The following is a 27166-nucleotide window of genomic DNA, read 5'->3' on the forward strand; positions in this document are numbered from 1 at the left end:
CATACTGGAAACAGGATGCTTTAAAATTATATCCAGACAGGACTGTTTGGTGATGGCGATGATGTGCTATTCAGCTGCCCACGTACTAATAGTTACATAGATCAAGCATTCAGATCTCTGAAATTAGGGCCAGGTAGAGAGGGCTATGGTGCCTGGCAGCCTCTAGATGAACCCCCAAAAATAACACTGAAAACTCTGCTCTGGTTTCTACTGCAGGTGTTAGGTTTGGATGGTAATATTTGCATCATAGTGTCATTTTTGTATTTGATACACTAGTCTTCGCAATTACTAAAAATGGACTGAAATATTTACTTAGAAAGCAAAGCTCTCAATAGACTGTTAGCTTTAAGGTGGAAGTGTTTCTACTGGTGAAATTTATAGAGGAGTTAGATCATTACACATCTTCCTGGCCCTTGGAAAGCCCCATTTTAATATAATGGAGACACTTGAGAGTTCTTGTTAATTATGAGCTTCATCGATTTTGAGTAATTTCTTGGCTGAAGAAAAGTAAATCTATCAGAAATCTCTAATCTGTTACACTTAAACATTTAGAATTTGTACAATTGTACTTTGGCATTAAAGAAAATCTGCCAACGCAGCCATAAATCCCTATCAAAATGGCAATTCTTCTGAAGCATGCTACTACACAACACAATTCCTTTAAGAGATTTCCTGGTCTTATGTTAGGATAGTTAAACTTCAGTATAAGTATCAGTAGAGAAAAAGGCATGAAAAGCCAAGGACACCAGGAGAAAGTATTGATTCAAGTTACAGAAGTCTTCGGACTGTTCGCTGAGATTCTGCTCCATGCTGTTGAGTATTTCACATTTATGTTTTTAAACACTTGCAGACTTCACAACCCCCTGCTGAGAATGCTGTAAATGAGGTGCCCAGCAGCGCTCCAAGATTCAGATTAGATATGTTGAAGAACAAAGCAAAAAGATCTCTGACAGAATCATTTGAAAGTATTTTATCACGTGTAAGTATCTTCATGTTTGTTGCCTCTGAATATAATTTCATTGTTTTATTTATTTGAATGATAGAAAAGTATTTGTTATCCTTCCAGGTTGTGGCCAAGTGGTTATTAAAGGCACAGTGACAAAAATATTTGAGTGTACATGTTAGACGATAAAACAAAGGAGGGCTGTGGTAGAGAGAATACCAAGTCCTGGAAGAAGTGAACTAATTGCTAGATAAGAAAAAGTGTATATAGGCATTTCAAAAAATTAATATGAAGTTGAGCATGAGAACTTATGAAAAGCGACCATTGTTTTATTTCTCTTTCGGATTTAGAAAATTTAAAAAATAATTGTAATTGTTCACTTCTCTTTACATAGAAGGAAATTATTAGGGAACTGACTAAGCATTCCTAATGAGATAGTATTTATTAGTGACACAGAACTAATGAATAATGGGGCATATGAACTTTTAAATGCTAGAGATTATTTGAAGGCGAGGAGTGTAAAGAACTTCAGAAGGCACTAAGAATATGAAGGCATTTATGCAATATCACATCAGGTAAAATTCTTTGTAAACAGTGTCTGTCTATTAGTGGGAAAAACTTGAGCTCCTGTGTGACAGTGATCCCCAAGAAGACATGTGGGGAAAATGTTTATCATGAACAGATGGCTGAAAATATCTGCTGAAAGTATACAGCAGCAGTTAAGAAAACAAATAAGATGTCAAGTTTAAGCACTACTTAAACCTACGGAGTGTCTTCTCATTCAAATATTCTTTGTTTTGCACCTCATGGAAAAAGTCTGAGGAAAATAATAGGAGACTCGGAAAGACTTCTGCTTGACAAAGGATTAAAAAAAATCAGACCACCTCCCTTTTTAAAAAAAAAAAAGAGAGTTGTGACAGAATGCAAATCAACAAATATTAAGGAACAAAAATTGGGCATTCTCATTTCTCATCAGCAAACAGTTAAATTGAAGCAAGATCTAGTACAGTTTATTGGCTCATAGACATGCAACTTGTAGTGACAATACTAGGCTTTCAAATCTTATTTCAGACATTGTATCTAACCTGTTCCCATGAAAAAAATGATGGCAAAGCATGTTCTCCCTGTTATAATTATGCATATAGAGAGGATTTTTAGTTGAATGTCTCCCCTCGTTACTTCCCAGCCAGCATTTCTAGAGTTCACCCCCATAAAATCCTGCTGTGGGTGTGTTTGGGATGTGAAACATAGTGTCAGTGTTGTTACACTAACTATAGTAGTTACTGTTCTAATTTTTGCCAGTTTGTCCTGACTGGCATAAGCTGTCTTCATGTAAGCACAGCTGTATATTGGTTGCATTTTCACTGTCATGGCTGTTTTGATGGAAATTCTTGATTTTGATCAGATCTGAGGCAAAACATTTTGTCTGAGCTTCAAGGAGAGAATAGTCACTATTGTGAATAATGATAACATTTTATATTTTACCTGGAATAACAGTTCAAAGAGAACATAAGCCCTAACTTCAGAACATAAAAAAATGATACCATTTAAGGTTAGGAAGATACAAGTTCCATAGTTGTATTACCACATGAGAATCCATCAGTAGGTTTCTTGATATTTCTCTTGGTTACATAAAAACATTAGTTGAACAAATTATACAAAAATATTGTTGAACAGATTATACAAAAATATTTATGCTTTCTGATTTGTAGCCATTGAAATGATAATACCAGAAATTATGTTTTGCTGTGTATTAAATTTATATGGTTTTAAGTCCTTTGTAATAGACGGACTTATTGTTTCTTTGTATCTTGGTAAGAAGTACCTAGTGTGAAAATTTCCTGTTTGGAATACAAAAGGTACTTTAACAGTACTTATAGTACATGCGTGCAATATGTGATTATGTACATATCATGGAAAGCACATCATTGCCTGTGAGAATTCCTTAATTCCACAGGATCCTTTAATATGTCAGTGACTGTCCTGAATAAAGCCTCTGTTTCTCACAGGGGCAAAGGCTATTCTTAGGCATTTCAGGAAATTAAATTTGATACTGTCTTTGAAAATTACAGATTCTGTCTATGCTACACAAATCTCTTTTTGGTATGCCCCCTATATCATAATCTTAACTGCTGGTGTGCTTTATCTCTACAGGGCAGTAAAGCCAGAGGTCCGCTGGACAGTTCTGGTGCTGTGGATTTGGAAAGCTCCATGTCCAGTACCTTAAGCAGCACAAGTAAAGTAAGCAAGCCTGGGGTGAATGTACATATTTAGAAATTTCAGATAATATTCCCTGAAACAACTAGTCAGATGTGAAATGCGGTTACCAACTCCTCATATAACTGTTCTGTTCTAACATCTTGCATTTTGTTTTGATTATTTTTTGGGAGTAGACAAGCTAACTGATTGTGTGTGAAAAGAAATGAACCCCAGAACAGCCAAACAGTATGATAAAAACAGTATTACAGGGTAGGGAGCGTAGGTATGTCCTTTTCTTCCTACCTGTAAGAGTCCTGCTGCCACTTGCTGATCCATAGGGTGTGTCTTTATTCCTGTGCCCAGTCCCTCTGGGGGTGGCGGGCTGCATTCATTGCAGGCAGCCTCTTGGATCAGCCACTGCCTTTTCTTCCCACCCCTGCCCCCAGCTTGAAGCAATATTTAAGTTTTTTAGAATTTGCAAGTTGGTTACCCAAATCATTTGTCATGTATGTAAGATGTTAGAATGTGTGTGAATCCTCTGAGACTCACAGAGGAGTCTAGGTTGGAGTAGGATATACAAAAGGAGGTTGTAGGCGGAGGGACAACTTGAACAAATTAATTTCCCAGTTTACTCTGATAACAGAGATTCAGGCTAAGAAATAGCAGTCACATGTCAATACAATGGTAACGTGTAAGATGCTGTTATCTGTAGAGTTTCACTGGAGATTTCCATACTTTTTGACAAGATGGGACTCATAGTAAATCTGTGTTTCTGTTCTCCAGAAGTTTCAAGTTGCTTTCAGGCCTTTCATTCTGTTCCCCATGCTATAAAAAAGAGCAGTGCAATTGGGTCTCCATTTGAATTAGAAATGTCTTGTACTGTATATAAACATATATTTTGTATGTATGTATCTTATCGTGTGAGTCTATGTGAAATAAAATATTACATAACATCATCTGAATCTTGCAGCAATGTGCAGCAAAACAAATGCAATGATTACCGTGCTGCTGTTCCTAATCTGGTTGCTTTCAGCTATGAAAGTACGTACCATGAATGCAGGATTGCATTCATAAGAAACATGAAACTAAAACAAGAAGTGGAGTAATTTCTCCTTTGCGTGGTTAGAAAGCTTTTAGTCTGAATAGAACAATATAAACAAACAGCATAGAAGAAGCCAGTCTCCTTCCCTGGAGGCAGCCTAGCACTCTGCAGACTTGGATACAGCTATTGATTCTGCTCTAGTGCCTAGTCATCTACGGACTCCTGACTTCAGGTAATCAAGAGTCTGCTCTTTCTGCTTATGTTCTTGAAAGAATGGCTGACTCTGCAGGAAACACATGAAGTGGGGAATGAAGAAAAATGCATGGTTTTGGACTGAAACAGGCATCTAGTCGTAGGATTAAAGTCCTTTGTGTGAATCTTCAGATAGACAAGAGGAATTTATATTATATTATATTGTTAGATGGGGTGCTAAATATACAGTACTCCAAAATGCCACCCTTTTCATTGCTGTCGCTGTTACCCAAACCTGACCCATCTGTTCTGTTCTGACCCCATTTCTTCTGAGTTGTATTCAACATACTGTAAAATACAGTTACTCTCAAAATTACTTTTTCTCTGTAAAGTGGAGTCTGTGGTTTGTTGACCTGAATGATTAATAACAGAGACGTAAAACATCAAAGATTCTTTCTTTGAGCTATCATGATAAAAATGTGCAAGTTTGAAGCAGGTCTCTGTGGGATGTGAATAATGCCATGAGAGTGCAACCTCAAAGACTGATTCTAAACCCAGGTATTGATAACCTTATTTTTTGTGCTGCTAGGAACCACCATTGTGTGACAAGGAGAAAGACAGACTTCCTACGCTTCCTACAGAAAACGCTGTCAAGACCAGTGGATCAGTGGGTGATCTCTCCAGCGACGCGGATGATTCTCCTGTTGAGCAGGCTGTTACGTTACCTCAGCAAAGTTTTCGGAGGCGAGCAAACACACTGAGTCATTTGCCAACAGAAAGCCAGGAATCTCTGGTACCTGTTGAAACATCGCCATCTGTTCCTCAGAGGAAACTTATGAGGTATCACTCAGTGAGCACAGAGACTCCTCACAAAAGAAAGTAAGACTTATTAAAAGCAGGCTATGATTTTGTTTGTTGAGGGCATATTTGGGGATGATAATTGTGTACCAGGTATGTCCTCTTAATGGATAAGAAATGTTTCACAGCAGTGTGTCACTCTTTGGAGGTTTGTAGGTATTCTGTTTAAAAACACTTCTAGCCGTGTGCTCCACAGGGGAGAGAAAACATGAGATGTGTAGTTCCACAGTATATGTCACAAAACTAAACATGAGCACAACATAGGATTGCTCCTAAGGGGTTCGATTATATTTTTGGGAGCAATATTCATTAATTTTTGTTGTTTTGATCTACAAGCAGTATAAATAAATGCTACTTCTTCTTGTCTATTTATAGAGAAAAATCCAGTAGCATTTGTGATGCTGAAAACCTTACTAGTTGGTGAATTCATGTGTGACTTTAAAACAACACACAAAACTGACATAAATTGCCTAATTGTTGATAGAGGTGAGGCTCCTGTCTAGCTTTTCAATGAGCCTATGTGGATTTTACTCACAAAACCAAGCTACTACTTGTTTCATGCTAATATTCTTCAAGCTATCCTCCTTCAAAAGCCTGCCTCTACATCTCTAAAGTCTCCTCTTAACTTTATGGCAGTTTTTCTTCCCTCCCTCTATCTGGCTTTTTCCATTTACTATGGAAACATTTCTGTCTGTAGGCTTCTGTTTTACTGCCAAAACTGCTCGTTTACACAAGTTAGACAGTAGGAAATCTGCATGTGTTGCAGCTCATTTTTCCCTGCAGGAGGCAGGGCAGTAAACGAACATGCCTGAAATAGGTGATGACAGTGAAAAAAAGAGAATTATAGTATTTGAAAGGAAACATAACCTGGGTTGCCTTTTTGTCCCTTCTTTGAACCTTTTTAATTCTAGAATACTAGAATGTTTTTGTAGTGCCGTTTAGGACTTGTGTTGTTGTTCTGTTATCTTCATGAGAGTTGCCCTCATGCTTGTAGCTGTTTGTTCGATCAGTTCTTATCTTACTATAGGAATGCAGCTAGAAATTAAGTATATTTTTCATTTCCTTGGTTATTTCTGTTTGAGTTTGATCATGTAATTTTTAGTAAGACCTGAGTGTGCCTGCTCCCTCACATAGCTCAAACCAAAAAGAAATCACTGTTGCTTCCCTTTCATAGCAAAAGTACAGAACCAGGGGAAATGGAAAACTTAGAAGAAAAGTATACTTAAAGTTCTCAAAAATCACTGGAATGATAGACTTTTAATAAGTCTTTTACATTTTATGAGTGTTTTTGAACAGCTTACCTCAATTCATAAAATGTTTCCAAAGTGTAAATAAATTCAGTTCTTCATGTAGCATTTCACTTCTCATCCATTAGAACTCTTGATCATATGCCTGACTTTATCACAGAAACCAAGGGGAAGCACATATGAGGGAGAAGGGGGTGTGTCAGTGACAGTTTTTTTGGAGTTTAAATTTAGTCATAAGCTGAAATGCCTTGCTGAAGCCTGTAAGTGTGTATTTGGGACTTTGCTGATTGGGTTAAAATGTTTAGCTTCTTACAGTTACTGCATTAACTGTGAAAAACATAGGAAATGGCTCATTTGTATATACGAGGTCCCTTTCAAAGATTAGAGAAGGGATTTCACTTCTCCCCCACCCCTTTTCTTACTGTGTTTTGTTCTTTGTGCTACCTCAACTCCATCGCTCTGGTTGGAATCCCACTATACCGTTTGAACGCATCTGTCGGCGAATCTAAAAGTTCTTCTGGTCAACTTGCACGTTCTCCTCCTCTAGCTCGTCTTAATCCGTCGGCCTCTTCGCCCAACTTTTTTAAATATCTAAGGCATAATTCAAGTGGAGAACAAAGTGGGCATTTTGCACAAAAGAGGTGAGCTAGCACCTGTACATAGTTTGGGGTAAGGTTTGTTTTACCGTGTCATAAATATGACTCTCTGTAGTGTAAATAATTAAAATAATCTAATATAGACCAAAGGTGGTAGATTTTTATGGGAGAGGGAACTCTCTTAACTGCTCCGCTACTGAATGTAGAGCTGCTACTTACATAATTTTTTGTTTTAATAAATAAAATTCTTTCAGACACATGGACACTTTCTTTAGAGCCAGTTGCTCCAAAGCAATTTGTTGTTATGCAGCAGACAGCAGCACTGCTTAAATTGTGTGAGGGGTAAGTTGCCAAGAACCTGTGATCCAGCTCACTCTGTCCCTCCTGAATCATTCAGTTCTGTTCTGCTTTGTTCATGGTAACACAGAAACATATTAATATTCTTTTGTGCCTGACATTAAAGGCAAATTGACTAAGTTAACTAAATGGGGCAAGAAATAGCAGGACTGTGGACAGCCGATAGGAAAAAACCCACAAACAAAAAACCTCCCCACATCCCCCACTCCTCCCAAAACCAAAAACCAAGAACAAACAAACAAACAACCCCAACCCACCAGCTCATGTATTTGTCTTGGTTACTTGGAGCAATATCAAATGATACTTTTCTGTGCCTCCTTTCTTAGAACAAAAATACATATAGAGAACGTTGAGAAAAGGACATTAACCCATCATTTCCCTGAGAACCTGAAACAAGTAGATCCCTAAAAATCTTAACTGTGAAACCCCTTCTTAACCCCTTGAGCTAAAACTGCTTATTTTAGCTCAAAAGGCTAATCAGACCAAATGTCCTTGGAAGCGCTGTCAACAGTCACTGGCCATTGGCAAGCAATTTTTATTGTTGTTGTTGTTTATTGTTTGGTTTTGTTCTCTTGGGTGAAGGTTTCCTGTTTCCCCAAGGTGCTGATTCTTCTGATCCTGAGAAAATACTCAACTGAGAACCTTGTTTCACCAGTTCCTTCAGTTGTATTTGCTGAGTACTAACTAGCATCTCTCTTAATTTAGCTTCACCTCAGAAGTATGGTATAGCTCAGGGGAGGAAATGTGAGTCTACAGCGTCCTCTTTATTCTTCATTTTAATAAGACTTACTTGAATTCCGAAGGTTAAATTCTCAAAAGTAGCTTTTTCCAAGTAGATTTGGTAATGATTCTGCACTCACAGTAGCAACTTCTCCTTCCCTTTCCCTGTCATTTAAGGGTATACCATACTGAACCTCTAAACAACAAGACTGAAAACAGAAAGTGATAGGGATATCAAATGGGCTAATGAGTTTAAATCAATAAAGTCAAACTGCCCAAGCTGATTGTATTCTGTAAGTGAAATTACCGTGTAACTGTGATGGATTTACAATGTGATTGTAAGTGAAACCTGTTTGCAGGGCGCATCATGCTACAGCCTTACCTTCTTCGTGCTCAGTACCAGCTACTAAAGAACAGCTTCACTTCATACTAGTGATTATCCCAGAGTATCCCCCCATCCCATTCACATCTTCAGGAGACAGTGCTAAATGCCATTCAGATATATCATTATGGTTTATCAGAAGCAGTTCTTTCTTAAACTTAGTTTTTCAGGAGTAAGTTCTCCTACTCACGTGTTTGTGTGTATTCTTCTGAGAAAAGGTCTTCTAGAATCATCAGCCAAGTAATTTTCTATGTTTTCATTCCATGCAGAAACTTTTCGTTATCTGAGTTGTTCTCACTTCCTTCTATTAACCTTCTTCTGAGTATGTTGGGGGCTTGTTATTTTAAAGAAAGAGCAGAATTATGTTGGCCAGAAGACTGTTGACAAAATGTGATTAGTGCTCCTGTCTGTTGCATAAATAGAGCCACAATCCTAAATGATCAGTCAGAAGGCTCAGCTTTTAACTTAAAAGTTCCAAGCTTGTCTGAATGAAACCCTGTTAATGCTTTACAAAATGTTTTTTGCCAAAGGCTTATTTTTCATTTGCCAGCATGATTATCAGTGTCAGCTTTTCCTAACCTTTTCCCCCAAAGTTAGTCAGTCATTGAAACTGATATTTAAGTAAATGTGCAATGATAAAGTTGGCATCAGTTCTTATTAGATTAAAGGAATTTACTTGAAACGTGCACTAAAAACCTTGGGATATAGCAAAGAATAATAACTTTACTGGAAGTACATTTATTTATATTGGAACATTTTAGTTTGCCCAAACAAATATGTATTTCAAAGTAGCACTTTGTTAGCAGTTTCAGTTTTTACTTTGGTTTCCTTGATATTCAGGCCTTCAGGATTTAGCTGCTTTTTGTTTGAAGCTTAGCAGTATGTATTTTTATTCTGTGGATTTATACTTCTTTGTTCTAAACTCTACTTTTCCCAACTGCACTCTCAGCATCTCCTACCGTACTGCCTTAAGGAAAAAGCTTCATTCTTCCTCTTCTGTGCCAAATTTCTTAAAATTTCTGGCTCCTGTAGATGAAAATAACACCTCTGACTTTAGAAGCACAACAAGGTAGGGTTCTCTCTTAAAGCCTGGAGGTAAAACTGTATTTTCAAAGGTTTCTTTGTCTCAAATATTTCAAATGCTTCTCACACTTGCAAAACCTGATTTGTGCAACAGTTCACTTGCATGTATTCTGCATGTGATTGCTGTCAAAAGGATGGAGCTGTCCCAGACTCCTCTCCTGTTAAGACTGCAGAACTTAGCCATTTAGATGTTGTAACGGTTATGCAACTTCCATCTATGTACTTTTGTGATTATTCCTGCCAAAGGACTGCATTAGCAGTTTTCAGTTAAGAGAATATACATGGTTCATCCTAAGCAATGTCAGTGTCCTCAAATTGGAAGGAGAGGGTGACCTGTAAAATGCTCCTCCCTGTTGCTGCCAGAGCTATCTGAAGTTCATTTATCCCTGTCAGCTTCATGCAACCATTTAGCCAATGGCTGGAATAAAGCAATGAATAGTTTAAAGATGTAACAGGTGAAAGTTATTAGTGGGATTTTTAATAGGAAAACACCATTGTTGTTCACTATTCTGAATAAAAACCTCTGTATGTAGTTTGTGGGTTACATCAAAGGAGTAACGTCCAAGGTTCCTGGACACTGTTCCAAAGTTTGTTGCTTATTTCAGATAGTGACTTGTGAACACAAAGGTTAAAAGTTTTGCTCCAAGTCTGTGTTGTGAAGAAATATATTACATACCCGGTTCACAGAAGGTTGGAAGTTTAGTTGGTGTTTATAAAGCTCCTTGATGTATGCTGATAAAAGGCATTAGCGGTTCTTTGTGTCTCCTATGAATAATTGCTAGATTTTGTGGATGGCATTTAAACAGCAGAATGGTAAAGATACATTGTGGTGTATGTGTCTTTAACACGTTGTGTTTAATACACTGCTGCAAAGAAAGCTGAAAATTAATTAAAACTGGAGAAAGCAGATTGCAGAGCTGCCAGCCCCTTTTGGTGAACCTAAGTGATGTTTGCAGCCTTGTATAAGCCTGCTGCCATAAAGCAAGCTTCGCCTACCTAACACTAAGAGCTTGACCCAGCATGTGCACAGCACACTGCACTCCTTAGTTGATGGTTTGTGTTATTGTATTCACTGAAGACTGTGTCACTGTTACTAGCAGATTCAGGTAACCTACTCACAAGCCATTCTGTGTTCTGGAATTTTAGCGACTACGAATCCAAACACAGCCAGCAGGCCATTGGTGCGGACAGCCCTGTAAGGACTCGACGGCATTCATGGAGGCAACAGATATTCCTGCGAGTGGCAACCCCTCAGAAAGCATGTGATTCTCCCAGCCGATATGATGGTAAAGTCTGTGTTTATTTGCTCCCATGAACATTGTTAGTGGATGTAGTCTGAAGTGTGGATCATTTTGTCTACTGAGGGGACATATTTGCCTGGTGGTCTGTTTGTACTGTCTTTGCAGTTTCCCACCTACGTTTTGGTCATGCCAAGCTCATCAGCTGTTGAGTTTTTATTTTTCAGCTTTGTATGTAACATAGTTCCGATTGTGTCAAATGAACTAACCAGAGAAGAAATTATTTTTATGTGTATTGTTTTAATGAGTTCGGGGAAAAAAATGTATCACCAAGTATTGCTCTGAAGAAAAGGTGATGCTTCTATTTCATCTTTCCATGCTGGAGTATAGAACTATGGACTAGAAAAATCCAGGCCTAGCAGAAGGCATTAAATTTCTTTTATGACCTCAGTTGAGTTCTGTAGTGTGTACTTCATATCAGACTGAATTTGACCGTATGTATGCTGCTCCAGTCTGTAACATTTGCCACTTGAGCCATAGTTATCCACTGTTCTCATATTTATTTCCTGAAATTCTGTAGAGTTAAAGAACCACAGACTAGAAAAAAATCACTGCACACGAGCATGCAGGTGCATCATTTTATGCATCTCACTTTACGTGAGCCAGATAGTACAGCACATGCTGAGGCCAAGAATGCCTCAGAGAAGCTTGCGTCTGTAGATAGTGGTCTCTGGCTCACTAAAGTTTGAATTTCACAGCTTGAGCTCTGCAAGCTCTACCTTCTGACTGATCTCCAAGGCCATTGTATAAGAAATAAGAAAAAGTATAAGAGAACCAGAGGGAACAGTACATTATAGTAAATGTAGTAAAAAGTAACCATCTTAATGTCACTGAGACATTTTTCTTGCATCTTAAAGAGAGACCTTGATTAACTGGACACAGCACATAACAAAAGTGTTTCTGTCATTAATGCATTGCTTGCAATGTAATTTGACTGACGATGGGGTAAGCTGTATATGGGCATAGTTGCCTCTCAAATTTGGTGTACTTCAAAATGAAGTGATCTCAAGAGCATGTTGTGTAAACGTACACGTGAAATGCTCTCCTGTACTTCAAGGCATATGAAGGAGCTGTTCAACCTCAGCTGTTCTGTGAAGCTACTGTTTTTGCAGGTTTGATGCATCTTTTTGTGACTGGAAATAGTCTTTCTTGTTTTTGAAAGCGACAAACCCTTCCCATATTAAATAGGAAAAAACCCCCTAAATCGCCTATCCAAGCATTTCCTCTGAGACATAATAGCTGCAAGATACAATCTTAACAACCTACAGCTGGATAAGCAGAATAGTTGGAGAAACAAGTGTGGCCAAAATGGAAAACAGGAAGTGCTATTAATAGGAGGAGCAATTTAAAATATCTGGCTTTTTTCTTCACTCTTGTTTTCTTTTTCTGTTTTTGTTCCAATGTATGTATTCAGTTTATGAACAGAGGGAGAAAACTCAGAGTTAGGGGTGGGTTTTTTAATTATTTATAACAAGTATTGGGTTTTTCCATTTGGATTTTCATGCACCGCCCGCAACATTTCTGGCAGTAAAGGATACTCACTCATGATCCAGTCTCTGTAGCCTTTAAGAGAGCTGCTGTACAAATGATCTTACATTGGACTCACCACCACAGTTAACTGAGTAACCTCTGTAGTTCCAAAGTAAATGTACCTAGCTATCATTCGTCATCTTGTTCCTCTTTCTTTCATATTCTCTCAAGGAGAAGCAGTGGGGTTTATTGATTTGGTAAGTTACCTGTACGTCCCTTTTTTTATTTTTTTTTAAAGTCTTTCTCGCTCTTTTTAGACTGATTTCCTTTGGAAACAGAATTTATGCAAACAGCTAATGTATCACCAAAAGATCAATTTCAGCCAAATTGGACAGAGGGCAAAGAAGGTTTTAAAAGATAATGTGTTTTGTCATGTTCTGCAAAAGTAAGCATGAATGTTCCCTTGTTTCCCTCTCTTCATGAGTTTCCCTTTATAGACTGTGACTCCACTGACCAGTTTGTCCATTCAAGTGCAATAGCCCACACACCACTCCAGGGTACTCTGCAGGAGAGCAGTAAGGAAAAAGGATAGAGATTTTTTAAAAGTTAGTAAGTCAGCCAACCAAGAGACCCAGATCTCTGTGAGTCAGAGATGATAAAGTTTTTCAAGCTTTAGCATAGGCTGCTTTACTAAACTTTGTATTAAGCATAAAATCCACCAGTATGCCTGAACTACATGTTGCTTTGACCACGTGTGGGCAGGCACTGTCAACAAAATGAAACTGCTCTGTGGCTATAACTTCTTTGGGTTGTAATCAGTAAACATGCATGTGTAAGATGTTACAAGAAATAGAGACAACTTTAAGCTTTATACATACAGAAAGATCTAGATCCTGACATTTGTGATTCCACTTGTATAGGCAAGTGGTGAGCTGAATCTCAAGATGCATCATGTTCATTGCCACTCTCTGTGTGGTTAACACAGCAGGATATGAAGGTGTTTTTACTAAAAGTTTAAAAACAGGAAAAAAAGAAAACCCAGACAACTGGTACATAGATTTATAGCTTTTACAGAAATTTTGAGCTTAATCTTATGAGATTCTGAACTTGAGAGATGTCTAGTGTCCTGAGTTCCCACATGAAGCTGACAGCACTTTGAGCACATATTGCACTTCTGGATCCTTTACTTCTTTAGGAGGTGCTCATAAGTAGTTTGAGCTAAAACTTCATTTCCTGTAGCTCAGCTGTAGAAAAATGATTGCTGGCTGTGCTTTGGTGGTTGCATTGTGTATTACCAGGCAGAGAGCACACTGTTTGTTTTGCAGACACTGTTATTTAAAAGGAGGGTTTTACTGCACGTGAAGGAGGGTGTTCATTTCTTACTAGTTCAGGACTAAAATGAAAAAGAGTCCTAAATGAGTAGAGTTAAAAAAAAAAATATTGCAAATAGATACACTAGAAAGCCATTTTTTCTTGCCAGTTGAGATATCTGCCTTGCCTGATGACTGGACTCAATCCAGCCATGCTCAGGCAAGGTGAGCGCTCCGAGACAACAGAAAGCCTCGGGTACAGGAAACCATTATTTTGGTTGTTATGGGCGCAATGTCCCATGTGCAGGCCCTCCTCCAGCCACCTCCTGCTTGTGGGTGCTGCCACTTTCCCCTTTCCCTGCTATTTTCTTCTGCTTCTGTATATAACTTTACGATGAAGCACATCAGAGAAGCATTATGCAATTTGCTGCCTGGCAGGACAGCCAGGTGATCTCTGGTGAGCCTGAAGATGAGGCTGATCTCCAGTTCGGAGATCTAGAAAGGAATTTCTGCATAGGTGAAATGATCTGTAGAGATTTTTATGGCTTTCCAGCTGGTAGCTGGAGGTTTGCAGGGTTGAATTATGCTAATTCTATCGTAGCAAGCTACAGTTCAAATGTCCAATCTCATCTCCTGCTGTTTGGCGCTTCCCATGGAATGGTTGTGCTGCTGTGGGTGGTGTGGAGCACTGGGGGGCAGCGTTTCTCTCACCGCCACCTTGAAACACAGTGTCTGGTCCTCTGATATTTTTCTTTATTTGTGAGGGTGGAATGAGTGTTATATCCTGCGAAGTGGAGAGATGGAAAAAGAGGAGCACAGGTCACTTACAAAATGGATCACGCTTTGATCTGTTACTATATTTCTTTTGAAAGAAGGTTTTCATTAAGCTTTTTTTCTAAAGCTTTTTTGGCCTGTTTTCTATATATGAGTACACAAAATTCACTCTAGCTCTCCCACTCACTGTCTTAAACATTCTAAGTAATAAAAGTGTTTCTTCAGTTCTTTGATTTTTACCTTTATACCTGCCCACCCTACTTGCAGCCAGATCTTCATACTTCCGTAGAGTCTCTCTAACAAGAGCCACATTCTGTGGCTATGCAAATGGTTTAGGACTTCCTAGTTCTCTGTCTTCACTGGTAAAAAGGTGAAGGGAACAACTTGGTGATCATTTTAAACCAGCTGAAGCATGGGCTCACTCAAAAAAGGTGATTAGTTTTCAGCTGGATCCGTTTTCTAGTCCCACTCACAGTATTATACAAGCACTAGAGTAGGCACAAGGAGGCAGGTAGGGACACATGTCTGGAAGCTGAGGGTGGGTGCTCTTACGCTGCTCAGGAGCAGGACACACTTAGATCAGTGCAGAGTGATCATGAAACTTCACCTTGCACTGCAGTGCAGCAGGATATTTGCATACTTTTATTCAGCATCTACAAATCTCTGTGAAGTGGACTATTTTCACTACAATTTTCACATATTGACTGTTCAGAATTGGTCATAGTGGGAGAACTGTTTTGCAGATTGTCAGAAACTCCCAGCAGAGTAAAGTCAAGTGCTAGATTTAAAGGGGATATGAATAGTTTTCTGAAGTAAATGGTGGGAAAGTAATGGTGCTTGTCGTGAGCTTTCTTGCTGCGGGAGGTGTGTTGGCAGTAGACAGCAAGATTTTTATAACAGCTGTGTCAGTTTTAGGTTGGAGAATGGGTGATTTGTTTTAAGGTGGGCAGTGGCGTGGAGTTTCATGTTGAACAGTGAAAGAAATTGCAATTCAGAGGAATGAGATGCTTGGTATTGCTTAGCAGTACTCAGAAAATAGATTCAGATGAAAAAAAGGGAACTTTAGCCAGAACAACTACATAGTATTTTACAGCTTGACTTGCAGAAAAAAAGTTCTTTTAGAAAGTACAAGTATCTCTGTACAGGAAAAAAAACTTGATCGGTTCATTAAAATTAATTCGGTTTCAGTCTCTGAGAGATAGAGGTAGCAAACTGTTAAATCCTAAGTGCTGAAGAAAAGTTTGGATTTGAAGAACTGTTATTCTTAAAACCAGTTGTAGTTAGCACCTACTTATCTGTTTATGTGCTTTGTGGTGAGGGTTGTATCTCTTCCATTATTTAAGCAAAAATATTTTAAAAATCATTTTGTAGTAGTATTGCAAATACTGTAAACTGTTGCTTTAGCATTCTGTACTTAGAATGTTTATGTGGTGTAAATTATTTGTAATGTGTCCTCCAATACTGTTTTAATGGTTCTTTTTTAGTGACAAAATGATTATTAATTAACTTAATGACTAGTTTTGTAAATGCTGTAATAAAGCCAGTTGGTTAGAATTGATTACTCAGTTCTGTCCCTCTCAGTGCAAATACATGCTCATAATCTTGATTTGCAGCATAGGAGCCTGGCTATAAGCAGTAAGTACCACATACAGCTTCTGTGCCCATTGAAATATCAGGGCATTTGTTTCTCAGGGCTTGGTAATATTAGTAAATGGGGTGAATTTGGAGGTAGTGATTACTTTTTAAGAAGCTCTTGGCTTTAAAAGAAAAATCAAACTCTAAAGCATCTCTCAGAGCTGATTTTAAACAACTGTATTGAAAGACACAATTTTTCAAGAATTCCTCATTCAGCCATTGCCTTAAGTTGTATGTCAGACTAGAAGAACTTGTTGTTTCTTGTGATTCCATATCTGAAGCTTTCTGGTAACAGAAGGCTCCTGGTCATGTTACCACATTTGGTTATGAAGTCAAATATTCCAGACATCTCCGTAAAATAATAGGAATATTATATCCTTGGTTATAGAAGTTTGTAGTTCCTCTTTAATTTTGTATCATGTTGCACTACCTGAATGGAGGATCTGAGGAGAACTAACTAAGGATGTTGTGAAACTCCTTTCTTTTGGGCAATTTAATCTTATATGACTGTGAAGATTCTCTTGTTTGTTTGCTAAGCTTAATTTTGTAATGTTTAAAATGCAACAAAGAAAAATAGTGTAATGCAGAAAATAAAATGCTCAATGGAATTCTTCCATCCACATTCTCACCATATCTTGCCTGACTTCTTAACCCTGGAGAGCAGATGTGACTAGTAAACACTGCGTTTAGAGCGCCATGTGTAAACAACTCCATAGTGAGGATGGTGGTAATGCATTATATTTGAGCCTCCTCCCTATTAGCTTGCTATAAAAATAAAACAAGCCCTTTTTTCTACATGAAGTGTTGCAGTTTCTAGTCAAAGATGAATCTTGTTATCTTGTTTTTGGTATTTGAGGTTGGTTAGACTAAGTGCTTCTGAAAGAATGTTTTTAAAATTTAGGCTTTTAGGTGGGTTTGTCACTTCTGTTGCTGTTTTGTGTGTGTGGTTTCTCTTACTGGGTTTCCTTTTTTCCTTCTTGTTTTTGGAAAGCCTTGTTTAATACTGAGATTGATTGAATAAGAAACTATTGACCAATTAAATTTTTTTCTAGTCAATTACAAACGAAATTTCCTAAAAAATAAGGTTTAAGGCAATGTTTTAATAACTAACTGTTGGAATACTTTAATGTTCTCCCACAGGTCCCAGCAAATGCTTTATATTCATTGTAGCTTCTTCTGGAGCTAATGAAATTTCCTGTTCATATCACTACCAGTCAAATGTTGTCTGTTTTAATCACTACTGCAGTCATTCACCAGCTTTTCATTCACAAACTTTCTTTAGTGTGGTCCCTGGTAGTAATATACTAAATATGAAGTAAATTACTTCATAATCTTTTGTACTTTGTTTTGTGTCTCATCTTTGCACAAGAGTTTTGTGTAATGCATTTGTTGATCCTTTTGGAGTGTAGGGATGCACTGCATCTTAGGATTGAAGCACTGCCACGTGAAGCCAAAGAGCTGAGTATAAATGAATGGATCTGCTGTACAAATTCCATCTCAGTCCATTGTTCCTATTGGCCTTGTCCTTTCTTGGGTAGTTTAAGTGGTGGGAGCATCAGAGCAGTGTTTTTGAGGTACGTATGGATGCATTAGTACATTTGTGCAACATTTCCATCTGCTTCATGAGCAGTTTCATCTGCAGTTCATTACCTTGCAGAAGTTCTCACAAGCACAGGAAGGCTGGTGGCTTTCCCAGTGAAGTACACTGTTTCTTGAGGAATACTTAGTTTGGACCCACAGACTTGTAGAAGTGTGTTGCACAGAAGAGTAATTCTGAAGGGTAGCCCAAGTATGAACTTCAAATGGAAAATAACTTGTGTGTTGATAAAATATAATAATAGTTATCGAGTCAACTTGCCCAATCCTGAACCTTTAAGAGTAGAAGTGTGGTAGGCTTGTAGAAGTACCGTGTATGGAGGTAGAATTTTATATGGAAGCTGCAGGGAAGGGAGCAACATATTTGAAAGGAGTAAAGGTCAAACATGGAATAGGAGTCAACAAAAGCTGGCGAGGTTGGCAGATGAACAGGGAAGCGGTCTTTCAGTTTGTGCTGAAGAGTTCAGATCCTGCTTAAGTGTACTTACTAATCTCATAAAAGTTTTGAAGGCTGCACATTACTTGGATTTTAACACATGGCAGTTTGATTCAGTGGAATGTGAGCTCCCGGTTATGTTCAGTTGAATTGCTCTACTGTTTATCTTTGCTTTCTCTGCTATCGTCCAGATCGCTTGTGCATAATAATGAAATACTCAGTTTCTTGTTAAAATATTTCTACTCTTGTCTGTTCTGGATCTGAAAAGCCAGATGGCATGTCTGTCAATCTCCTTGATGTATATTCATGGACATGGGTTAGTGCTGACTTACCAAATGTCTGGTTTTTTACTTTACTTTGAGGGATTACCTGCACATTCCACCTCTCCCCCCTCCTTTACCAGCCAAACAGCTGATGCAACTCTGCAAACTTTAGACAGGCCACTTGAGCAGTTAAACAGGTTCGTTATGGTTTCTATACATCCTGCCACGTGCCAGCACGGAGGTGGGAGGGAAGGCAGGTTGTGAACGTGTTGCACTTTATCAGAGTAGACTTCAGACTTTCTGTTAGATGTCCACAAGTAATAAGAAGAAAGAAAGGATAGAAAAGGAGCTGCCATTTGGAAGGCAAAATCAAGCCTAGGACTCTTCCACAGAGGAATCAGAGGTAGGGTTGATGATCATAATTGTTCAGCCTATAGAATTTTGTAACTTTTCTGTTTTCTTTTATAGCCTTAAGCATTGTGAGTTAAATTTCTTTTAGTGAATACTGATCTTATCAGGTTAGTCTAATAGATATGAAATTTTCAGCCTAAATGGAAGCAGGACCATGGTCTTGAGTAATTAATGCTTTGCAGTGGTTCAGGTGTTGCCACAGTTTGATCACTGGAGGACGATGAGTAACATCTCTGATAAATTAGAAGGTGATCTCTATTAAGTTGGTACTTGAAGACCAATCCACAAAATTCACACTGAAAAAGTAGAATGTGTGCATTAAAGACAGGAAGATTCTAGGCGTTGGATATGTTCATTCTTGCTTTAGGAATGCAATGTGTTTAATCCATTTCCTTGCATGTGTTTTGCCAGCCTGGTTTTTTTTGCAAGTAGGTAACCATAAACTATTTCTGTAGATAGTCTGATATTTTCTAACACATACGTGCATACGTACATAAAACCAGAATACATATCTGACTCTAAAAGAGATCCATAAACCACTGAGAGGATGTGTAGCCTGAGAAGAGATTTGTTTCTCCCAAGATGTACGTGCATTCTATATTGGATGCAGTGAGAACGTAACAAGAAGTGAATAGACTACAGATAGCGTACAGCAGATAAGGGTGTTCCTATCTGGATCACTTTTCCTTTTTGCATTGATGTTTGGTGACCATTTTCATTAATTCCTCTTTCTTATGGCGATGTTATTTTGTGCATGTAATGCAGCCTTAGAGGAAATGAACAACTATACTTGAAGACGGGCTTTTTATTTTTTTAAGTTTATTATTTTATTCAACCAAATTAAGCTAGTTCTACCAGCATTATCCTTAAAAGCATTTCCCTTATAATGTTATTTAATATGCACTAAGAAAAAATGGGAAGAAAGCTACTATATGTAGTCATTCTACATAAAAATGTACAGAACATCGTTGACAGTATAGTATGTGCATCAAAAACAACAATCAAATCAAAATAATTTTCCTTTCATTGTCAACACAAGTTGAGAATTATCAAGTGTGTGTTCCTTCTCTACCTGATGACATTTACCTAAACCTCTTTTGTAATTGCAGGTCTTAGCCCACAGAAGTCTTTCCATTTACCTGTAAAGAAAAAAATTAAATTAATGTTTCCCAGTTTCTTTTAAGGGATATAATATAACTTCTTCACTGTATTGATATTTTTCATAACCAGCTGTATTTCTGAATGCATCTGTCAGTGTTTCCTACTTCTCTTTGCAACAAATGATGATTTCCATTAGTGACAAATATGTCCTTTGCCTAATTCTCATTCCCATGCAGTTCGTTGTTCTCTGAAATGCTGTAGACGCCCGAAGTGTGGGTATCCGCACTTTTATCCAGAGTGCAAGTTTGTAAAGGTTTAATTTGTTCTTCTAGCTGAAAATGTTGCGTTTATTTTTATATGTATATTTTAGCCCTTGAATTTAACTGTGGTAACAAGCAAATAAATGTTGTATAAGGAAACAGGTGGTATTTAGACCTACCCTATTTGTCTCTGACTCCTTGAGAGGAAAAGATTGACAGTGGCAAAACTTAGAAAAGCAGAAGCCAACAGCTGTGAACATTTCCTTTCTTACTTAGTCATCTGAGCTCAGTTGTACGAGTGCCTTTGAACAAACAAGAAAAGAATAGCTGCATATGAACTGTGTGAGTCAATATATGGTAGCGTTCTGAGCAGAATTTGAAGGGGTGAAAAGCTTCCTATTTTGTTAGTTTTTAGAGGTGAGATAGTGTGTGTGTTTAATTCAAAATCTTTATCACTATGCTAGGCAATGATGAAGATATGGACCACTGAGCTCCCATCAGAATACTTGTTTCAGGAATGCCCCTTCTCCAGGAGCTATTCAAAATAGCATGCACAGGTGTACTTGTCCTTGGCTGGAGAGTCCAGGGAATGGTTTTTGTTGCACTGACTTTACAGCATTTTCTTGCATGTATAACTGGTTATCTTGTCCTCAGGGAGGCGTTTCACAGCCTTTCTGTTTGGCTGAAGGACAAGTGCTGTTGCGATGGCTTTCCATTTGGGATTTGGTAGGAAGAGATGGGTGGTTTTGAGCGTTCATTTTAAAGGTGGTGAACTGAGTAATTTTTCTTCTAGATACAGGTTATATCAAAGACTACTGAGCCTTCAGAGAAGCGGTATAAAAGAATAAAATGGAGTGATACTACAGCAGGCATTAAGAAAACAAAGTATAGGAACTGACACTTCTTATGTTGAGAAGTTAATTAAAAACAATGTTGTTTACCCTTTCCCTAAAGAAAAAAGATTTTTCAATTTGCCTGAGATTTATTTAATATTCACTTCCTTTTGTAGTGTTTTCAGTCTTCTTAGTATTGCCTTGCATGCTTGACAAAAAGATACATTTTGTGGTAGACCAGCTGAAGCCAAAAGAAAAAGTGCAGAAGGTTATGATATGGTTAAAAATTAGAAGTGAGAGCAAACATGTCTTAGGTGCCTGTCTCCCTTTCTGCATGTTTACTTTAAGAACTGGTAATCATCCCATTGTATGGCCTTAGGTGGTGGTGTGTTTGTGCAGCTAAGGGTGTGTGTTTTCTTTGTTAAATACAGTTTAGATATTATTCTTTAAATTATGTGGGTGCTATATTTGATTTGATCTGCTATTTGAATCATGCCAGGTTTCAGCTGTAGGTTGTACTTCTGCAATTTCTCAAACTTGCCTTTTCCTTTTAGTTCTGTGCTTGTAAAGCTGTAATTAGCGAGCCATGGTCTTGGTGTATGGTACAATGTTTTTATCAGGTTATGGGAAAAAAATGGTCCAGGCTTTGGCCCATATGATTCTTATTCAGAAGCAGCTTGTAAATGTGGTTGAAACGGTCATTTGGGAAACCTTGCTTGGTATTGCTACCTCCTATATATGTATGTATATATGTAGATATGTATGTCTGTATATACATGCAATCTTTCAAAATGTGTCCCTTCATTCACGTGTTCATGAAATCTAAGTAGCTCACAACAGCTTCTCTCTTTCAAAGATTACTCCGAATTGGGAGAACTTCCACCCAGATCCCCATTGGAACCAGTGTGTGAAGATGGCCCTTTTGGGCCAGTGAAAGAAGAAAGGAAACGGACACCCCGTGAGCTTCGTGAGTTGTGGAAGAAAGCCATTATTCAGCAGATACTGCTCCTCAGAATGGAGAAAGAAAACCAGAAATTACAAGGTTGGTGAAGTTCTTGATTACAATACAAGTTCACTCTTTGGTTTGCTCTGTGGCCTTGGCAGTGGTTTGGACCAAGCCTTAATGAAACATTTTAGGAACATACAGGTAAATCAGTTTAGCAGCATCTCCCTCGGCTCTCGTTAGTGTAGGTGACAATTTACACTTTTTTTTTTATCACTTCACCTTATTATTTGTTTACTTGATCTTAATTGGTGCTCTCTTAGTTTTACAATGGCTGGGTTTTTTTAGTCTGGTGTCTAGAAGCTCTGACAAGGAATTCAGCACAATCACTATCATGAACTGAATTCTTTTCTACATTCGCATCCATAGGTCATTGTATAAGTATTGATCATTGCAACGTTCTGTTTAGCCAGTCTTGAAGTTGAAGTTCTTAAGGAGCTGGTTGTGGACTTGAAACTATGGGTGCCTGCAGTAGTACACACACTGTGCAAACAAGGTTTGTATAGAGTAGTAATGACTTAGATCAGTCAGAAGGGTGATGAGAAGGAGCTTGGGAAACTGGAATTTGCAGTTGTTCTTAACCAAAATTTTTCTGTGGATGAATGCGTAGCTGCAACAAATCTGTTGTGGTGGCAGTTTTTACACATAAAATGCAGCTGATTAAGAATACACATTTTATTGTAGCAGCTGCATACAGAATCACAAGTGATTGCCCTTGAGAGCTGCTCCTTTGAGAATATGAATGATGAGGGCAGAAATGTTTATCTGGCTGATTTTAGATGTTCAGGAAGGGAGTAGGCACCTGGATCCTCGAGGGGTGAGGTACCTGGCATGAAAATGGCAATTCTTCTTTGCCTTTGTGTAAACTTGAGGAAGGATTGTCTTCCAGGAAGAACTGTGTAGAGAAAGGGCCCAGCCGTGTGAAAAGGTCAGTATACCAAATGTGAAATCCTTCTTTAAACTTGGGCTAAGACTCCTGGCTGGAAGGAGAAAACACCTCTCTTGGACATTGGATATGGCCTCCCAGAATACTTAGCCCACCTGTAGGCTATTTGCTCCTGGTAGTATAGCTCTCCTATTTCAACCCTGATATCTGAAGAACACCTGATACCTGAATTTCCGAAGAACCCCACAGGTGACAGACATGTTCCCAGCAAATGTACTTGCTAATCCAGTAAAATAAAATATGGCAATGGATACCTAATATACAATGCCCTTGGCTAAGGGGCCAAGATCATCTGGAGAAAGAGGTACCGAAAGCAATGATTTATACGGTATCTTCAGCTTAGAGCAGTGCTGTCATAAATGAGCTTCTATCAAGTTGTTCTGTAACTTGGAATTTTTATGGGACCTAGCATTTAGAAATAAATCTTCTCTGTTTTGTATATTTATACTCCTGATTTTTTTTTTAAATTCTCTTGTATTCAAGTTACCTGAATCTACAGCCAGCAGTCAAGCTTTTGGCAAGTGCCGGACATCAATATCCATAAAAATTTTAACAAGTTTAATCAGATGCTCCAATTTTGTCTGCCCAAAAGAAACAATTGCAAAACCATCACAAATTGACTAAGATAAGCATGTCTAAAGCTAGTTAGTGAATGAATGAGACAGGCGTTGCATGACTGAAGACCCAGGCTGTGCAGTATGCACTGTGGAGTAAGGAAGTTGTCCTAGGTAGCTGCTGCATGAAGAGCTCAGATGGTGAGACACTACTTGAAAAAACAGATGACTATGCTGCAGTAAGCACAGCTTTGTAATGTAATGCCACATGTTCTGATGCTTTTGTCTCTGGGAAGTAAAAATAAATATTTTACATGCAGTAATAATTCTCAGAGTACTGCTGTTTAATACTGAACAAAATATTAAAATTAGATGTACAGTATATTGCATCTGTACTGATAATGCTTAAGTGTGATATTGGGAATTGGGTAGTGTCAGTATCTAAATAAGCTTGTTGATAAAGGCATATTCTTTCCTGCATCTTTGCATGTCACTCCCACTGTCACATTTTTGCACGTGGCATAAGAAGACTGAATAAAGCAGAAAAGTCTGAAAAGACTGAAAATTTGCCAAGCACCAGAAAACACTTGTTTGCAAAAGATGGAACATTGAAAGATTTCTCTGAGTTTGTTTTCATATAAGCTGAAACTTAAATGCCATTTTTAAGTTTTCTTCATACAATGCCACCTATGTTTTAAGTTTTTTTAATGTTCTAATATATAAATATGTTATATTTGACCTGAAAAAAATGTGAAGAAGTTGACAAAGAGTTTAGATACACAGAATCACTTTCAGTGTGGACACACAGCTATAATAAAACCATCAGTGCTTGTATTTACATGGGTCTATGGTTAAACACTGAATATTATCTACAGGGAAAAATCAAAAGCGGTAAGAAACGAGGGGAAAAAAAAAAAAACCCTAAGGAGTAAAATTAAGCTACAGCTGTCTGTATCAGGACGAGTAAAGCATGTGTCCCTACACGTGCAGCCAAAGTCATGTTTTAAAATGAAATATGCTACTTTGAAGTGAAAAGTCAAAAACTAAATTAGAAAATGTCAAAATGAAATACTATGAGGTCTAGGTCTTGCAAACACTAAGGTAACATCATAACTCACACGAATAACCTCACTGAATGAAATCATTCACATGTGAAAGCAACTACAGGATAAGGAAGTAAGGTGGACACTTCCCAAATCTAAACAGTTCTTTTCTTTTTCCATTTTTAATATCTAGAATCTTGTTTTAGCCAGTGGGAGTACAGGACCAGCTAACCCTTTGCAACTCTTAGAATTTGATAATCTAAAAAACCTTAATTGCAGATACAGATCTCAGAACAAGATGAGCTTAGTGTGTTGGCTATTTTAGTGTCATTACGGGCCTTGTAAATTTCAGGTGATTTTTACCTGTTTAGTAAGTTTATATAAAGAAGTTGAACATACAAACAATGGAGAGTTAAACTAACAAAAGATAACATCCTTTTAATATCGATTGTCTCAAGGCTGTAATGCATAGGAGTGTGATTTTTTTAGTTCGTACTGTGAAATCATCAAAAGTAGCAGTAGGCTTATGATGTATGGCAGAATGTCCTCAGAATGAGAGTATCTTGTTAGCATTACAGCAACAATGAAGTACTGTGAATACATCATGGCAACTTAATTAAAAATCACGGTCACTTCATGATACACTATTTCATAAACATGGTTCCAAATCGTGTTATTTGTAATTTGCTCGATGGGTGTTATTGAGGAGAAGTATTTTTTAATTCTTGTTCAATGCTATAGAACCTTTTCAGTCCTTTATGACTTTTGAACCTGTGCTCTGCTCGTTTTTGCAAGTGGAGAGCTGCTGACCATATCCCAGGACTCTTGTCCTGGAACTAGGCTTGTTGAGTCCTCAGCCACTTTACAGCCCAGTTAAAAAACTGAAATAGCCATTTTGTTAGATTGTCCATAGACTTGCCACAGTCTACGTCACTCCTTAGTGCTCTCTTTGTAGCTTCGTCTCGGTTTCCTTATAGCATTTTCTTTCAGCATTTCATGCCTTTTAGGAATAGACGTCTGACATCTTTCTATCTCATCTGCACTGCACTTTTTTTCTCCATCTGAGCTGAAAGACCTCTTCTGTTTTTTCAGTATCATGACCTGCACAAATTCATCCACTGTCCCAAAAGGTGCTTTATTATTTAGTTTACATGAATGCCATTAATAAACCCTTTTTTCCAGGTACATTCTAGTACTAAAAAGCCCCACAGAAACAAAACTTAAAAGCTTTGCCAGGAGTCCCTTTGAAATTCTCACTCCGCTTCTAAACTTTGGAATTAACACTCAGCGACAGAATTCATTTTCATTTTTGCCACGGTTCTTTGATGCTTTCCCAGCTATTGATTAATTTTTTTTAATCTCTTATAGATAACACATGAAGATACAGTGCAATATTCTTATAAATTGTAATCTGAGAAAATCACCAATACTACAGTGCATCTCTGCTCCAGGAGCTGTGATGATCTAAAAAGTGTTATTTAAGACTGAGATATGCACTGACCCTTGTTCTGATTTCTTCAGTGGAGACTTTAAGAGACTCTCATGTATATATAGTGTTTATAGTCCTATTTGTGTTCAGGGTTCTGAAATTTTCTATACTTGAACTTTCCTTTTTATGTAGTCTATAAAAATGGATATGTGAATGATCACTTTTAAAGTAATTTTTTTACTTTGTCATTACTATTATGGAGCTATATGCATAAGAAATAGATGACTATATTGGTTTTGTATTTTTATTTGGTGTAGGTCTTCTGCACTAATTGTTTTTAAGAGCTGTGAAATTGAAAAATCCTGATAGGAAAATCTTGCGTTTATTTCATTAGTCATCATCTTTCATGTTTCTTCAGATTTAAGAGTTGACTAGCTGTAAGGAACTTAATTTAACAAGCCAAACACAGTTAATATTGCATATAATATCTTAAAAAAACAACAACAACAACAAAAAACCCAAAACACCCTACAATCACAAAAATGTAGACATGTAATGTTTCAGAATTAATAGGATTTAATTTCAGGTGGATTGCATGATGAAGTTCTAAGTTAAATTAATCCATTTTAGAAATAGTAAACAATATTAACTGGTGCATTCATGATATCACTTCCTAGCTTCAGAAAACAATTTGCAGAACAGACGTCTGAAACTTGACTATGAAGAAATCACACCATGTCTAAAAGATGTAACTTTGATTTGGGAAAAAATGTTGAGTACACCTGGAAGGTCAAAGATTAAATTTGACGTGGAAAAAATACACTCTGCTGTTGGGCAAGGTAAGCACAGTTTGTTATTTTGATTTGTTGAAATGCATGTAAATTGTATTAGAAAAGGAATAGGGTGACAACTCCTTACAACCAGATTCTCACTAGAGCTGTTCCTCAGGTTGCTGACTAAACAAGTAACAATGTTTGGTATCTTCATAGTTATGCATATGCAAGTAACAGTCCCTTTCAGCGGTAGCTGCAATTGTATTACTGGAGTTACAGTACTTGGTATTAATTTTTGAATAACTTTTGTCCGTACAGGAGAGTTGTACAGTACCTCAATGTATTACAATTGTTGCAATCTGTTTTTATAAATTAAAAGTTATAATTAAAGAAAAAAGCCTGGATAATGGCA

At 37.7% G+C, this 27166-nt stretch overlaps 1 protein-coding gene across 3 annotated transcripts in view; it reads left to right on the forward strand.

Moving 5' to 3' along the window:
- TBC1D1 (TBC1 domain family member 1) overlaps positions 1-27166 on the forward strand; it is a 107175-nt gene that overhangs the window by 58079 nt on the left and 21930 nt on the right. The window contains exons 8-15 of one of the 3 annotated variants that reach the window (XM_050896123.1): positions 851-979; positions 3098-3184; positions 4966-5255; positions 6994-7122; positions 9486-9605; positions 10766-10905; positions 21863-22048; positions 26659-26820. In XM_050896123.1, coding sequence (XP_050752080.1) covers positions 851-979; positions 3098-3184; positions 4966-5255; positions 6994-7122; positions 9486-9605; positions 10766-10905; positions 21863-22048; positions 26659-26820 — 1243 coding nt within the window. The remainder of the gene's footprint in view (positions 1-850; positions 980-3097; positions 3185-4965; positions 5256-6993; positions 7123-9485; positions 9606-10765; positions 10906-21862; positions 22049-26658; positions 26821-27166) is intronic. The other 2 variants (XM_050896124.1, XM_050896125.1) reach the window with 2 other exon arrangements.

The sequence above is a fragment of the Gymnogyps californianus genome, chromosome 4 (genome assembly GCF_018139145.2).
Source record: "Gymnogyps californianus isolate 813 chromosome 4, ASM1813914v2, whole genome shotgun sequence".
NCBI lineage: Eukaryota > Metazoa > Chordata > Aves > Accipitriformes > Cathartidae > Gymnogyps > Gymnogyps californianus.